Below are 15108 nucleotides of genomic sequence, written 5' to 3'. Positions count from 1 at the left end.
TGTTGATAAATCTGGTCATTTTTCTTCTGTTAACATCATAACAATGAAGGAAAGTAATCCAACTGTTCTGAGATCTCTACTCAATATACATACAGAATAGCCGCAATTTTTTTTTTTTTACCCCCCGCTCTTTCCGTTAAATTAATCTATACTTTCAAGTTTCAAGGCCCATCATAAAAGTGGCTCGGAAAAAACAAGAAAAAAGGACCCAATTATAAAAAGGTATATCTCAAATAAATTGAAACGAAAGGATAAAAAGATATGAAGAGGAGTCGTGATCTATGAAATTAATAATAAAAAATAAGTGAAAGGATAAAAAGATACGAAGAGGGGTCATCATCAATTCACTTGTCCAACCCATTTTACCAACTTGTAAAAAATCAAAATTCAACCACAAAAATTTCTACATGAGATCATTGAGATGCAGGCCAAAATTTAGATCTTTAGATCATGCAATACTAAAAAAAATCCTAGTCTGAGGAAGCTATAATGTGCTTTTGGCCAACCTTGGCTAAACCCAACCTGCGTCAACCCTCCATTTTCAGTCATCATGGTTTCCACAGCAGGTCAAATGCCATAGTGATGAGCTCACAAGTTTCTCCTGTGTACTTATGTAGTAGAAATTGCAATACCCAGAAAAGTAGAAATGCTTGTACATGAGTCATGACTAAAAGACAGTTCTTAGGATGGACAAAGAAGCTTGTCCCCACATCCCACGGGCTGCCCCCTTAGTCTTTAATCACAACTTTCAAATGCAACCTATAACTCACTGTTGCAAAATATCATCTGCCAATGTCTGAGGCCCACCAGAAAGGATCATTTGCTTTATCTGTTATTGGAGTTCAGATTGGTAAACATGGAAGGCAAAAAAAAAAACAAAAAAACACTGCACTCAGAGTTCCATGTTCACCATTTACAAGAGTCCAACCCCATCAAAATATGGTGGTTCTATTTTACATTCTTTTTGAATCCCAAACACAAGGAACTCCGAGTCTTATCTGCCTCAAAAACCATATTTAAATCAGACAAGGTGTAATCTTCTCTTCTTGAAGGGTTTATGTAAATGACATGCTGTGATGAAATGGACATGAAGATAGTAGAAAGTTGCATCAAAATTGGGCTACATACTTGCAGACTTTGAGAGTAAAAGGACTGCTGGGAATTGATAAAGAAAGAAGGCAACAGATTTTATGTAGTTCCTGCTTCATCAAAGTTAAAGACAGAAAGAAAATGATCAATTAATTTATCATTCAAATAAGATGAAAATTTAAACATAGCCACAACAGAAGATTTATTATAAGTGAAGAAAATGTCTGCATTTAGAGAGAGAGAGAGAGAGATAACCATAAAATGTAACAAATTACAGAAGAAAATTTTAACAAAAAGAAGGTAAATGATGCAAATCAGATATAAATCTTAATCAGAATCTTTTCATTTTTCTTTTGAAGAGCAATCAATCAATTAATGTAATGTTACCAGAGGAAATAATTGCATACTGCAAACTACTAACAACTGCCCTTCAAAAAATTATTATAATACCTTATTATCTTTATTCTCAAACTAACAAGAACAAATAAATATTAGTTTGGAATACAATGATGACTGATAAGTCTCAACCCCATGAAGCATCAATTTCCGTCATACACATGGTGAAGTCTGCTTGGCATTCACACTGTTAGAATAATAAATTATTAAATTCACATTTTACTGAGAACTAAATCTTTTGGGACAAGTGATAGCTTATCATGGTATTAAGATCAGGTGGCCCTAAGTTTGAATCTTGGTTCCACACTATCTCCCATTTAAAAAGTTAAAAATCCCACGTGTTGGATACTTATTAAGGGAGTATGGACCCATGTGTGAGAAGGGTGTTAAAATAATGGTTAAATGATTAAACTCATCATTTTCTAATGGCTTAAGCTTTTAGAAAAAGTATTAGTTTATCAGACACATTACAAGACTTGGATTAAACGTGCAACGGACATATCACATGCAAATGCAGGGGTGAAGATATAAAGAAGGTAATAAGACACTGATAAAGGAATATTTATCTTTTACGGACATAGGTATACGATTATTCTTCATCTAGAATATTATGATCATAACCTATAATAAACAATAATCCTTAAAACTAATTTGATAAGGGTCACTATTTGTCTGTAACATGTCAAGAAAAATAGAAAACTAATAATAGTATTTCTATTTTCTACTAGCTAATTTAACTCTATAAATGCAGATCAAGGTGAGCAGGGGGAGACAATGAAGCTTAGACCTATATTTACATGAATAAGCATTAAGCTTAATGTTTCATAAGATAGGGTGTAGGGTACATGAGAGAGAGTGAGTGCATCTCAATCAAGAAGCAGTATTCAATTCCACTTACTGACCAAAATAACAATATTTAAACAGTAAAAAAAATGAAATAGCATGAGATGAAATGTTTACAGATGGGAACCAGTTAGATTTACTAGGGTGTGCAGCTGAAATCCTAATTCATTCTGTTGCTAGAATGAACAAGCCTTTGGAATTTTCCTGATAACTCCTCATAAGACTGAATTTCTGATGGCTGTACTTGTTTAATGGCAGTCTTTAAATGTTCCATTGTTATTTCAGAAGCATTAAGGCACTCCTGCTTGAAAAACAAATGTCAATTAGTCAACAAGTTCAAAACACAAAGCCACCTAGTTATGAAATGAACTCAAAGAAACCTCAATAGCTGCAACAGCTGCCTCTCGGCAGATCAAAGATATATCAGCCCCAGTGAAGCCTTCCGTGAGACTGGCCAGCTCATTTATGCTGATGTCAGCACTGCAAGGAATTTTGCGCAAGTGGATGCGGAATATCTCTTCTCGGTCAGTCTTATTTGGAGGTCCTACATATAGCAGCCGATCAAAGCGTCCTGTCCAAAATTTCATCAATTGTTAGGAATGTTACCAACTTTCTGAAAAGGGGAATAGTAAGATACTGGTAACTACTCAACACCTGGTGTGTGTGTGTGAGAGAGAGAGAGAGAGAGAGAGAACCTGGTCTTAAAAGGGCAGGATCAATCTTGTCCGGTCGATTTGTAGCAGCAATAACAGTAACATCAACTCTTTGATGCAAACCTGAATTCAGCAAAATATTTATCTATGAGATAGAGAGAGCATGGTTTAATCTCAAAAAAGATTCAAAATAAATCTCCCAAATTTTAGGTACTTTCATATAAGCTAAAATGAAATACTGTGTAAAGCAAATGCCATATGGAAAGAAAGCTTCTATTGGCGTAATTAATACTAAAAAAATTATCACTAACCATCAAGTTCAACTAGAAGTTGACTCATAACCCTATCAGAGACTGAAATCCCATCACTTTCCTTCCCACGGATAACGGCAAGACCATCAATTTCATCAAAAAATATAATTGATGGGGCATTGGCCCTTGCCTTTGCAAATAGTGATCTTACAGCCTTCTCGGATTCACCAACCCATTTGCTGAAAAGTTCTGGACCCTTCACTGCAAGGAAATTCAGGCCTGCTTCAGAAGCTACTGCACGTGCCATGAGGGTTTTGCTGCAACCTGGAGGACCAAACATCAAGACCCCTGTTGGGGGACGAGTCCCAATGCGCTTGAATGCATCCTGGTGTTTTTGAGGCCATTCCACTGCTTCCATTAATTGATTTTTAACCTCATTTTGGCCACCAACATCTTCCCAATTAACCTTTGGAACCTCAAGTATTACCTGGGACGAAAAAATAACAAGATCAGAGTTGATAAATTAGATATTTAGATCAACTAACATATTCTTGTCTGTAAAAGTTTTCAAAAAACTTTCTGCCACAATTACAATTTATAACGTTTCAATTTATTATATGTGAGGCAGTGAAGTATGCAATAAGGGGTAAATAAGAACAGTTGTGGGAATTGGACTCCTCAAACTGTAGAAATCACTTAGCTATCATGATTAATATGTGACTGAGATCTAGTATCTTAACTCAAACTGATCATATTTTTACTTTTCCAACATACCTCCCGCATGGCACTGGGCCTCACTTTCATCCTAGCCCGTTCAAAATCTTCAAAAGTTACTCTTAACCTACATTCTTCATCAATGCCATCCATTATATTATCCAGAATTTTTGGAATGGTACCCTTCAAGCAAAAGGATGGTTGAATATCTGAGGATACACCTGAATTTGAAACAGAGGAATCTGCATAATCCCTTGAAATATTTCTTGTATCTTCTAAGCAATCAGATCTTTCAAGTATACCACCGGACCAACCTTCACATAAGGTACTGGAGTGCAAATCATGACATGAATGTTTAAACTTGACATAACGCCTAAGACAAACCAAGGCCGCCTCATTGCAAAGGGCAGCTAGGTCAGCACCCACAAAACCATGTGTGACTGTAGCAAGGTGTTGAACTTGGATGTCTAATAGAGAGTGTTGCATTTCACTGAGAAGAGTAACCAATATATCCAACCGCTGCTTGGGAGACGGCACACCTACATATGAGTTTTAGTGGAAAACGTAGTTAATATCACATCCAGTGAAATGCTACAAACTCTATCTCATCAAGTATTTAAGTAAGTCAAGTGGACAACTACTCCAAGTTCATCCACGGTATTAGCAAACATTTAGTGCTCTTATAACAAATGTGCATTCCTAACACACAACTTTCCAAAATATATTTATTATCTAGTAATTATTTAGTTCAGCTCCGGCTCAATAATTTATTCATCTTATTTTCGCTTTAAACTTTAGGTCAAATAATGCTCACTCACACATGCACAGAGGCAATACAACTACATTTGTTTCATTTTTAAAGTTGTGACCAACAGCATACTTGTACATCTTAGAATGTCCATTGGACCACTTCATGTAGAAAGTTAAGCCTATACCTAAAAAAAAAAAAGTAGAAAGTTAAGCCTATTAATGTACTCATAATTCAATGTCATGGATAATTCGACATTGATTCCACATTTCTATTCTTGAAGTTTGAAGGAAAATACTCATAAAATATATTTAGTGTGACTTCTTCAGATTTACCTAGAAGCATTACCAAGAAGATTAACTTCATTCCAGATATGGAAATACACATAAGTTTTAAGCACCTCCCTTTTGCAAATTTCAGAGAAATATTATTAGTTTTGTCTGATCCTATAATATGACACTATCTTGGAGGCATATTTAAGAATAGTGGGACAACTTATTTTTCATTGACTTGTTTTGCTTATAAAATTAAGCTTGGTAAAATACAATTGTAACTAGAAAAAGTGAGGCTTTAAAAAGTTATACATAAACTGGTAGTAAAAATAAGCTTATTCAAATACATATGGACTTACAGAGTCATTAAGGCATATCAATAAAAGGAATTCAATTTATTAAGGAGAAATGTGGCATTAATGATTGCAGTCATGACGCATGAGAATGTACACAGAAGCATTACCACACAGGGAATCAGGTTGTTTTCAAACTTTCAGATTTCATGAGGCCATCCTTAGTACACTAAAAAACGTTTCCTACTTACACATAGATTATGGATAGTGTTACTCAATAGTCATGAGGAGGCGGCTAGAATAAAAGACACAACAGATGTATGGCATAAACAGCTCAACAGTATCCTTTTTATCTTTTTGGTCATAAGTTTGATAATACTGGACAGTGTGAATCATGCGAAATCTTAACCAGAACAAATTCAGTAAGATTCCTAAGATAACATAACATATTCACAAATAAATTTCATTATACCTATTTCAATTTCTCTGTCAAGTCTGCCAGGTCGTCTCAGAGCAGGCTCAATACTATCAGGCCTATTGGTTGCAGCAATAACAATCAGTCCATCAGTTCTGTTAATCCCATCCATCAAATTTAACAATGTAGCAACCATTCTTTGAGACAGCTCTTCACCTCCTTCTTTCCGAGCTGGGGCAATGGCATCCAACTCATCGATAAATACCTGTAATAAGAAACCACTAGTTACCCATCTAAAACGCAGAGTCAACTAAGCAAGAATACATCACACTCAAAAGGAAAAATTTTATAATTTTGATTATAGTTGGTAGACTTTATATACAGTTTTTTTTTTCCCTTTCTTTCTTTAATTTCTAGAAATGTGTATTTAGAATGTAAACACAATATATTGGTATTCAGCACTACCATGAAATGTCTAAAATCATTTTATTTTCATCAATTTCCACAATACGCTGAAGATTTTAATTTGTATAATGGTTCAGCCACGAATATCTCCACCTTAATACTGTTTACACAGTTTGCATTTCCAATATATCAGTGAGTCAATCGTTACAGTTCCTATGATGTGTCAACAGCCTTAATTCAGATTTTTTCTATTAATTAAAATATTCCAAGGGTCAAGACTTTTTTTTTTTTTTGAATTACTAATTTGGTCCTCCAACTATTGGAAAAAGTTCAATTGGGTCCCTCAACTATTAATTGTGTCAATTCCATCCTTGGTCTCCTCTCCGTTAAGATTAATAGTTAAGGGAGGGATCCAAGGCAGTCTAAAGAAAACAGCAAGCATACATGACCCTTAGAAGATTACATTCTGAAGTTTAACAATCAAGAAAATCCAAAAGAGATAAAGAAGGAAGACTACCCAGGACAGTCATCTCTTCATTTATTTATTTTTTTGATAAATAAGTAATGTAATATTATTGAATATCAAATATAATTTATGTTCACAATGATGAACACAAAGTGTCAAATAAGTACAGAAGCCTTAAAAGGAAAATCTAAGAGCAACTTGAAAATCTAAAATAGAACACAGAGTGAAACCCCAAACCCAGGACCAATCAAAAATGGTACAAGCAAACAAAGTTTTCAATTGATCCAATGAGCTCCTCATGTCTTCAAAAGTGCATCTATTCTGCTTCTTCCAAATAAGCCGCATCAAATATGCCGGCACCATGTTCAAAGAAAGCTCAGCTCCATCAAACTCCCAACCATTTCATACTCGCCACATAATCTAAATAATGAAAAGCAGGACATCACTCCAAATCATACTATTATTATGATGGCCAGAGGACCCTCTCCAACAACAAAGCATATCAATTGACCTTTTAGGCATCACTCAAATAACCCAAAGAACAGGAAATTTAACGACCATAACTAAAGCAACCTTTTGAAGCACCTAAACACACCAAACAGACTTCCAAGGAAGTTTGCAGCAAACCTTTACAAATGGCTGAACATCAAACCTGCCACTGTGGTTAAGTCTCCAAACATCCCATCCCCTCCGCCAGAAGGAATATTGTATAGAGCAGCTAAAAAAACGAATCTACCAGCTCTAATTTCCTATCTTAAAAAGCATGAATAAAAGATTCTACCAACACATCATTGTGCACTACAATTAAGAACAAATCAGGAAAATATCCTTTAATGAAGCCTCTACAGTCCACACCACACATCATGCCAAAAGCAAACTCTTCACCATTCCCTACCCAACCTTACAAATCCTAAAAACCACTCCCAGCTATTTCTAGTACTCATACTTTTCCATAAGTTGCATCCATGGAACCTTATCACCATCTTAGTAGTTCACTGATTAAATGATTTCTTTTCATTCCTATAGCCTGTCTCCAAAGTTTCTTCCTCTCCTCTGTCTACTTCCATAACCATTTCCCTAACAAAGCTCAAAGGAAGAGCTCAACTTCTCCCAAAACTCCACACTTGATACGGCTACAAACCACATTCCAATCCACAAAATAAAATTTAAGCTCCTAACCAATCCCACTCCACAGTATTCTTTCTATATCTTTCCCACTGTCAAAATGTTTTTCTGTTTCTTTTTTCTTTTAAGTGCAATTTTTTTTTTGAGAATTCCTAGAGCAATAATGTAGTCTAGGCAAGTTATAGAAGGATGAGTCAGAACTTACAGTCAACATTTCCATTATTGCCTTGAAGAAACACAAAACTGCTCTTAGGCTATAGTTCTATGATCCATCAAATTAGAGTTCACTGCAGATAAAATGCCTGCGGTTAAAATGTATGCTACTACAACATAAATAACACAAAACTGTACTCCATGTGAAATTGATATGTTCTAAACTTAATTGTTTTAGTGCTTCAAATCCCTAACTTCAACACTGTGTCCATCAGTACTTCAACCACAGAACAGCAATAATCCCTTAAAATAAGTTGCAGAATTGAAAGAGAAATTAGACATTTTGGAGTAAAGAAATCTAACCACTGCAGGTGCTGCTTGGCATGCTGACTCAAAAACTTCGTGCAAAGCTTTCTCACTTTCTCCATAAAACTGACTCACAATTTCAGGTCCATTCACACAGAAAAGCTCAACACCGGCATCTTGGGCACAAAGTTGGGCCAAAGTAGTCTTTCCAGTGCCAGGAGGACCATGCAGAAGCACTCCCTTTGTAGTTCGTAAACCGAAACTAAAATAGTTACATCAATTATCAACATCTAATGTTGAATATGTGGACCATAAAAACAGCTACATTATGTATTTAATTGAAGGAAGACAATAACTTCAAATCTTACATTGAGTAGTTTATAGCTAGAGGTAGACAATCAGAAATAATTATAGAAATGGGTAGGGGCTGTCTATTCAATCCTGTGCAGTGTATTGATTCACTTATCTACTGGAAAAAACAATTACTTATACAACTAATCACAAGGTTGCCCAAAGTTCAGCTAAATTTGCTACATTGATATTTCTAACATGGATCCAGGTTAAGATCTGAAAAGAGGTTAAAAAAAAGTTTGATACAAGCACATCTTATGCCCTTTGATACTTAGATGATTAACACAACATACCAAATAAGACAAGATTACAACATGACTAACTTGAACATCATCAACACATGATTATCATGGGCAAGGGAATGATCAAGATAGTGGAGCTGGACTTCTATCTGCAATTTAAAAATAATGCTTCACAGGACAGCAAAGCTTGTTATTAGTTATTACGTTGCTGGGGAGATTCACTTTAATTCAAAGTGACCCAAGAGCCAATCTCAGACATGGAATTAGCATGACTTCTGAGAATTAAATGGACAAAAAACACTGAAAAGTCCAACAGGCAGAAACATCAAGATCTTCAGCAACTTTACTGATTACTATAAAACCTTACTTAATTTGTAATGTTATTTTATTATAAAATGTACTGTCTACACAATTGAATATGTCCTGTCAATCCATCTATAGAAAACTTTTCTTTAAGTCAATCAATCAAAAAGCAAATTTTCAGCCAAAAAAAATTGCAAAGAAGATAAGCTCCAGAAGTCTAGTAGTACGACATCAAAAGGAAAAAAGTAAACACTACAAATTTGAACAAGTAAACAAGAAAAGTATTTTATATGACATACCTCAATAAAGTGGCTTTCACTGATGAGGAAATTATTATATCTTTCAAAATTGCATATTCTTTTGAAAGACCACCCAATTTCAAAGAACTTTCTACCACCCTAGCTTTAACATCCTTATATTCAAGTTCAACACCTGAAATAGAAGTTTCAGACACCGCAGTTGATGGTGAATACAAACAGACTTTTGTATCACGGTTTATCACAAAAGCATGGTCCGCTAGTTCAGGAGTGTCAGGGGGCAAATGACATTTCTCTTTTATGAGATCATGACTGCTACTCTTTGCTGACAAATCTTTAGCACCTATCACGCGAAATATGTAAACTTTTGAAAGTATTGGGATGGATACAAAATTTCCGCATAGTAGATTACGAGAATACAACCACATAGTAGCACATGTCTGAAGAAGTTTCTTAGCACTTTCATCCCCCATTACATCACTAATGTCAAATGAATCAATATATGAACTGTTTGGGTTTGGTAAATGTGATACTGGATCTCCACATATTGATGAGGTTGAGTGACTAGGACTAGAAGAGCTAAATTTTGACTGATACAATGGAGTCTTAGGAGATGAAACCATTCCAATTTCTAATGTATTATGATTCTTTTCAGCTGGGAAGTTCAAGGAAGACAACATATTACTTCTCACTGTTGATCTATTCTGTGAAAGAGCTTGCTCTAGATACAATTCCTTGCAATTGTAAACAGAAAAACACTGAACTCCGTTGCTATTTGGTTCATCAAGTCCATTTACAATACCATGTGGTGGAAGTTGACTTTGTATAGGATAAACAAACACAACACTGCCTGAAGTGGGACAGCCCATGGTGTGGGAAAGGTTTGAAGACAATCTCACTTCATTCTTGAAAACCTGGAAAAGATAAAAAAAAATGAAGGGGGGGAAAAAGTCTAAGTAATAAGATAGACCCCAATCTGTGACACACACACACACACACATACATGATAGATTAGACCCCAAGCTCTGTTTAATATAATGTATCCGAATCTCCAAGAACTAAATAGATGAAAAATTAGACACACCATCAACTTCAAAATTCAAAAATAAACCCAGACAAATAAACTCATAAATTCATGACATAGGAAGTATGACATAACATATTCTTTAAAATTTTACTATTTGTGTCTCTTTATATTTTGGAAGATGCTTTGGACCATATTCCAATAGTCCATTCTATTTCCAGAAGGCCAGAACCATTATGGGCCATATCATACTTCTAATTTTTCAAATTATAACAGAATCAAGCCAAAGTTCCCTTCCAGAAACTTTCAGAGAAGCAGCCCTGAAAAACAGCAATCAGGCTTTTCAGGTGATACTCTCCTCATTTTAAACATTTCCACAAATACACAAATGACTTTAATCTTCTCAATGCCACAACAGTTAAACAAAATAACATTAATTTCTCCGAACTTTATCCTGTTACTCAGAATTTTTTTTTGATAAATAATAGAACTTCATTGAATAAAAATAATCAAATACAAAGAGCCAAAGCACAGAGGATGTGTGCTGAGGAAAACATGAAAACACCCGATGCTGTTGTCCTTCCAAGAAAAGTATGGAAAAAAGACAGCTTCAAGTCTTGAATTGAGCTTTCGGTTACTTCAAAAATCCAAGCATTCCTCTCCCACTAAATACCCACACTAGGAAATGAAGGATCATTTTACTCAGAATTTTTATTTATTTTTTGATGAGTAATAATGCTCCATTCAACAAAAAATGAAAAAAACAAAAATCCCTTAGTACACAGGCAGTATGCTAAGGGGAAAACAATATATTTTGTTACTCAGAATATAACCTGCATTATATCCTTGACAAAGGCTTTTGATACTAAAACCCATAATTCCTACCTCCCAAAGGCTTCACCCATCTTTTGATGAACCAAATCAAAACTATTATAAATTACTAGAGCAAAACAATTTGATAATCAGGTTGTGAAAATTCCGATTGCAGGAATGACATTGTAGATTCAATGATCCAGTTCAACCAATACAAGAATCAAAAACCTGAAACATTTAACAAGGGCATGATAGAAGTGAAACAAATCAAGCAATCAATCTTACAAAGTTATTTAAGTGGAATACCAGCAATCTAGAGTATCTGAAACAAGAACATTTAAGCACAATAATACTAAATGTTCCCTACATTATTCCTATCCATCAATGCATTTACTTCCCTTTTTTTTTTCTTTAGTAATCAAAACAGGAAGTGAACTGAATTGCCTTTCAAACCTTGCTAGAAGGAAAAACTGTTGCAAGAGCAAAGTAGCTCCCCGCTTTGTTTGCCATTTTCTCTTCAGTGTCAACCCCAAAATTCGCCGCACATTCATCTGCTAACGAGCAAAGTGGGAAGCTAGATGGAAATTTCTTCCTTGAAGCAAGTGACACCTGACAACAATATTAAGATAAAGCAATAAAACCAAAAAAGGTTACAATAATTATGCAATCATAAGTCACATATTCCATTTTACAAAACGGAGCATTACCGATACAAGGGAACCAGGGGCAAGCGAAGATGCAACCATGGAAGGTTCTGAGAGCCAAATTTTACAGCCTCTGGACTCACGCTCAACTTCAATAACTTTGCCAATGAAAGTGGATTTTCCAATCAATGCAGGGTATTTGGTGGAAGCCTCATCGAAAGACCACACAAGATTCTCTTCACTAACTTCAAAATTGGGAGAAGGTATCAATGATGGTGTCCGAGGAGATGCTGCAGACCGGTCACCATTCAGCAGCCTCGACTGTGCCTTTGAATTCTTCTTGGTTTTTGAAGGCATTTCTCCCACTACAAGCTCTAAACTTCCAAAACCAATAAACAACAATATTTCAGGTCCGAACTCCGTAACACATACACAGCCTATTTGGCTATGAGCATTTTTATCAATTTTACAACTCAGAATTAAACAATACAGTACCAGTTCCCAGATTTTGAAACACTAATAATAAAGGGATAGACCCAAAATCAATAAAAAGCGATTTCATAGTACCATTTTATCAAAAGGGTGGTGGATTATCTACTTCAATTTCACAAATACTCTCTAAACTTCCAAAAGCAAAAAACAACAATATGTCAGGTCTCCTAACACGTACAGAATTGCTTTTCAATTTTGCAATTCATACTTAAACAACTAAGTGTAAAACCCAGTTCCCAGATTTTAAAACATTATAACTATAAAGAGAGAAGCCCAAAAATCAAGAAAAATGGTCTCATAGTGACATTTTATCAAATGGGTGGCAGACTCTATCAACTTCAATTTCACATAGAAACTTCAACAACACGTAACAATATAGCTTTTTCTTTTCTTTCTTTCTGACAACCAAAGCGACGGTTAAACATGAAACAAAATAAAAGGAAGAGAGAATTGGTGGGGCTTTGTTACTCACTTCTCTCTCGCTGCTGGGTGCTCTACAGTCTACAGTCTACGCTAACGCAAGAGAGGGCTAGAGAAGTTTTCGTCAGTATCCAATGCTCCGTGACGGCGGCCGCCGTCGTCGTCGTCGTCGTCGACAGAGCACGCGGTGAATTGGGCGGCGTGCTGCTACGTCTTTGTCTCTCGATCGACTGCTGGATGATTTTTTTTTTTTCTTTTTTTTGTTTTTGTTTCGGCTTTTTTTCTCTGCTGTTGCTGGATGATTGTGTATAGAAAAAGCAACTTCTTATGCTAAAATAGATGGAAAATTTTAGACAAATGAATGTGAATGTTCTAAATATTTATAAAGGGTTTCTAAAAAAACACGTTTTTAATGGAGATATTTATGGTTCAAATCCCTCTATTTTATATTAATTTCTTAAAAAAAAAAACCTAAATTTTGTGTAACAAATTTTACTGAAATCAATTTAATCGAACACCATGAATCACAACAAATACAAAAACAAAAAAAGATACTTACACCCCACAAGTATAAATGCTCAATGGAGTTATTTATGGTTCAAATCTCCCTCCTCTAGTATTAATTTCTTAAAAAAAAAAAAAAAAAAAAAAAAAAACCTAAACTTTGTGTAACAAATTTTACTGAAATCAATTTAATCGAACACCATGAACCACAACAAATACAAAAACCAAAAAAAGACACTTCCACCCCACAAGTATAAATGCTTGTGGGATGTAGGGGGTAAGGGTCGAGGTTCAAATCTCTAAGAGAGAATTTCACATACATATACACTTAGATTAAATTAGAGTAAAAATTTTATCTTGTATATATATATATATATATATATAAAGACACTTACATCAGAATATCTATTATAATCTCTATTTTATTATTATTGTTATTATTATTATTATTAGACTCTTTCATTCTTATCTCTCTTCTCAACACTCTATCTTTCTCTTGACTCCTCATCTCTCTTCCTTCCCCCTCAACTCTTTGCCGCCTTTCCTCCCTAACTCTTTGCCTCTCTCATATCCCAAACTCAGAAACTCACACACAAAGGCAAGGTGATATTGGCAACAGTAACAACGGCAGCAGATTCGACGGTTTTTCCATTGGATTTGGTATTTTATTTGATTTTGATTTTAGTTTAGGTTGACTTTGAGTTTGTTTTAGGATAGGTTTTCCAATAGGTTTGAGTTAATTTTGAGTTGGGTTTGGTATGGGTTTGGGTTGATTTTGAGTTAATTTTGGTTTTTGGTGAGTGGTGCTAGGTTGCGTTGGTTTGTAGTGGTGGTGGTGGTTGCTGGGTTAGTGGTTGGTCCTCTTCTTCTTCTTCTTCTTCTATCAAGAGCTATCAATGTTGGGAGGAAGAGAGAGAATTTGACAAGAGCTGTGGTAAGAGAGAAAAAAAAAAAGAAAAAAAGAATGAACTAAAGTATGCACAGCTTCGATAATCGTGTATATTTACACGGTTATTGTAGCAAATGTGTAAACATGCACATTTATACACCCATTGATGTGGGCAGTTTTGGGACAAAATTATGTAAATTTTGCTACTTTTATTTTGGAAGCAGTGGTGTGATTGCTCTTAAATGTGATAGTTGAGCTACACTTTTACCAAGTTTAAGGTTTAATTTCTTATTTTTGAAAGTTCAAGATTTAATTTGTTACCACTCTTAAAGACTAAAGTATAGGATTTAAAGTGAAAATTTTCACAAAAGGGTTCAAATAAATCGTGAATCTTTTTTTTTTTTTTTAGTAAAATAAATCTTGACTTACATTCTCGCTTTCATCACTAAAATTAAAGTCTAAATTCAACACTAAAATCATGCTCTGTATTTATGATTTCAAGAAATATGATAAATTTATGGGTTAATTATAAAAATATTTCTTGAGATTTTGGGGAATGACACTTCACAAGAAAATATGAGAAAAAAGACACTTCTATCTCTTGAAGTTTAGAGGAAATCGATGCATTATTCCTTCCGCTAATAACAATAACATAATATTCCAAATTTTGAAAAGATTTCATTGATCAAGCACTAACCATGGTTTATACATGCTTTTTAAGTTATATATTACCATTCCTTATCCTAAAACTTCCAACCCAAAAAAAAAAAAAAAAAAAACCCATTTCCACCTACACAAAAACACTTCTACTAGCAACTCCTTGCAAGTTTGCAAATCCACCTACCTCTAGTAATTCTCTCTTTCTCTCTACAATTCTTACGATACCATACATACACATTTCAAAAACTTTCTGAAATTCAAATTATCCCGCCGTTATTACTGCATATGATGATGGTAGATTGAGTAGATAAACTCATAACCCTAGTGTTGATAATTGTGATGCAATATCTAGGTTGTTGAGATATTTAAAGAGGACTTCT

The 15108-nt window shown here is 34.7% G+C and overlaps 1 protein-coding gene across 14 annotated transcripts; it reads right to left on the bottom strand.

Annotated features, from left to right (window-relative positions):
* Positions 1-333: 333 nt before the first annotated feature.
* Positions 334-13006, bottom strand: LOC115952644 (calmodulin-interacting protein 111). Of its 14 annotated transcripts, none has more exons than XR_004083500.1 (13): positions 12728-13006; positions 11827-12137; positions 11573-11728; positions 9325-10196; positions 8187-8391; positions 5732-5939; positions 4007-4485; positions 3293-3719; positions 3024-3104; positions 2709-2899; positions 2446-2632; positions 1129-1202; positions 334-829 (listed from the first exon to the last, which is right to left on the bottom strand). XR_004083500.1 is itself a non-coding variant. In XM_031069824.1 (12 exons), the coding sequence occupies exons 2-11, from the start codon at positions 12118-12120 to the stop codon at positions 2489-2491; spliced, it is 3057 nt and encodes a 1018-aa protein (XP_030925684.1). In that variant the 5' UTR covers positions 12121-12137; positions 12728-13006; the 3' UTR covers positions 334-1202; positions 2446-2488. The 14 variants fall into 14 exon arrangements, 8 of the variants coding, with proteins under 8 accessions (XP_030925684.1, XP_030925683.1, XP_030925685.1 ...); XR_004083497.1 differs by having other exon boundaries at positions 334-998; positions 1129-1199; XR_004083499.1 differs by having other exon boundaries at positions 1129-1199.
* Positions 13007-15108: the final 2102 nt, after the last annotated feature.

The sequence above is a fragment of the Quercus lobata genome, chromosome 7, assembly GCF_001633185.2.
Source record: "Quercus lobata isolate SW786 chromosome 7, ValleyOak3.0 Primary Assembly, whole genome shotgun sequence".
NCBI lineage: Eukaryota > Viridiplantae > Streptophyta > Magnoliopsida > Fagales > Fagaceae > Quercus > Quercus lobata.
Note: the sequence above shows the minus strand (reverse complement) of the source record. Positions and strands in the feature narration are given on the sequence as shown.

Excerpts from the sequence above, each read along its gene's own strand:
- LOC115952644 (XM_031069822.1), bottom strand. The coding sequence starts at position 12,120 with ATGCCTTCAAAAACCAAGAAGAATTCAAAGGCACAGTCGAGGCTGCTG. Across the intron at positions 2,900-3,023 it reads TCCTGCCCTTTTAAGACCAG|GACGCTTTGATCGGCTGCTA; the intron begins GTTCTCTCTCTC and ends AATTTTGGACAG. Across the intron at positions 2,633-2,708 it reads CAGCTGTTGCAGCTATTGAG|CAGGAGTGCCTTAATGCTTC; the intron begins GTTTCTTTGAGT and ends TTGTTTTTCAAG.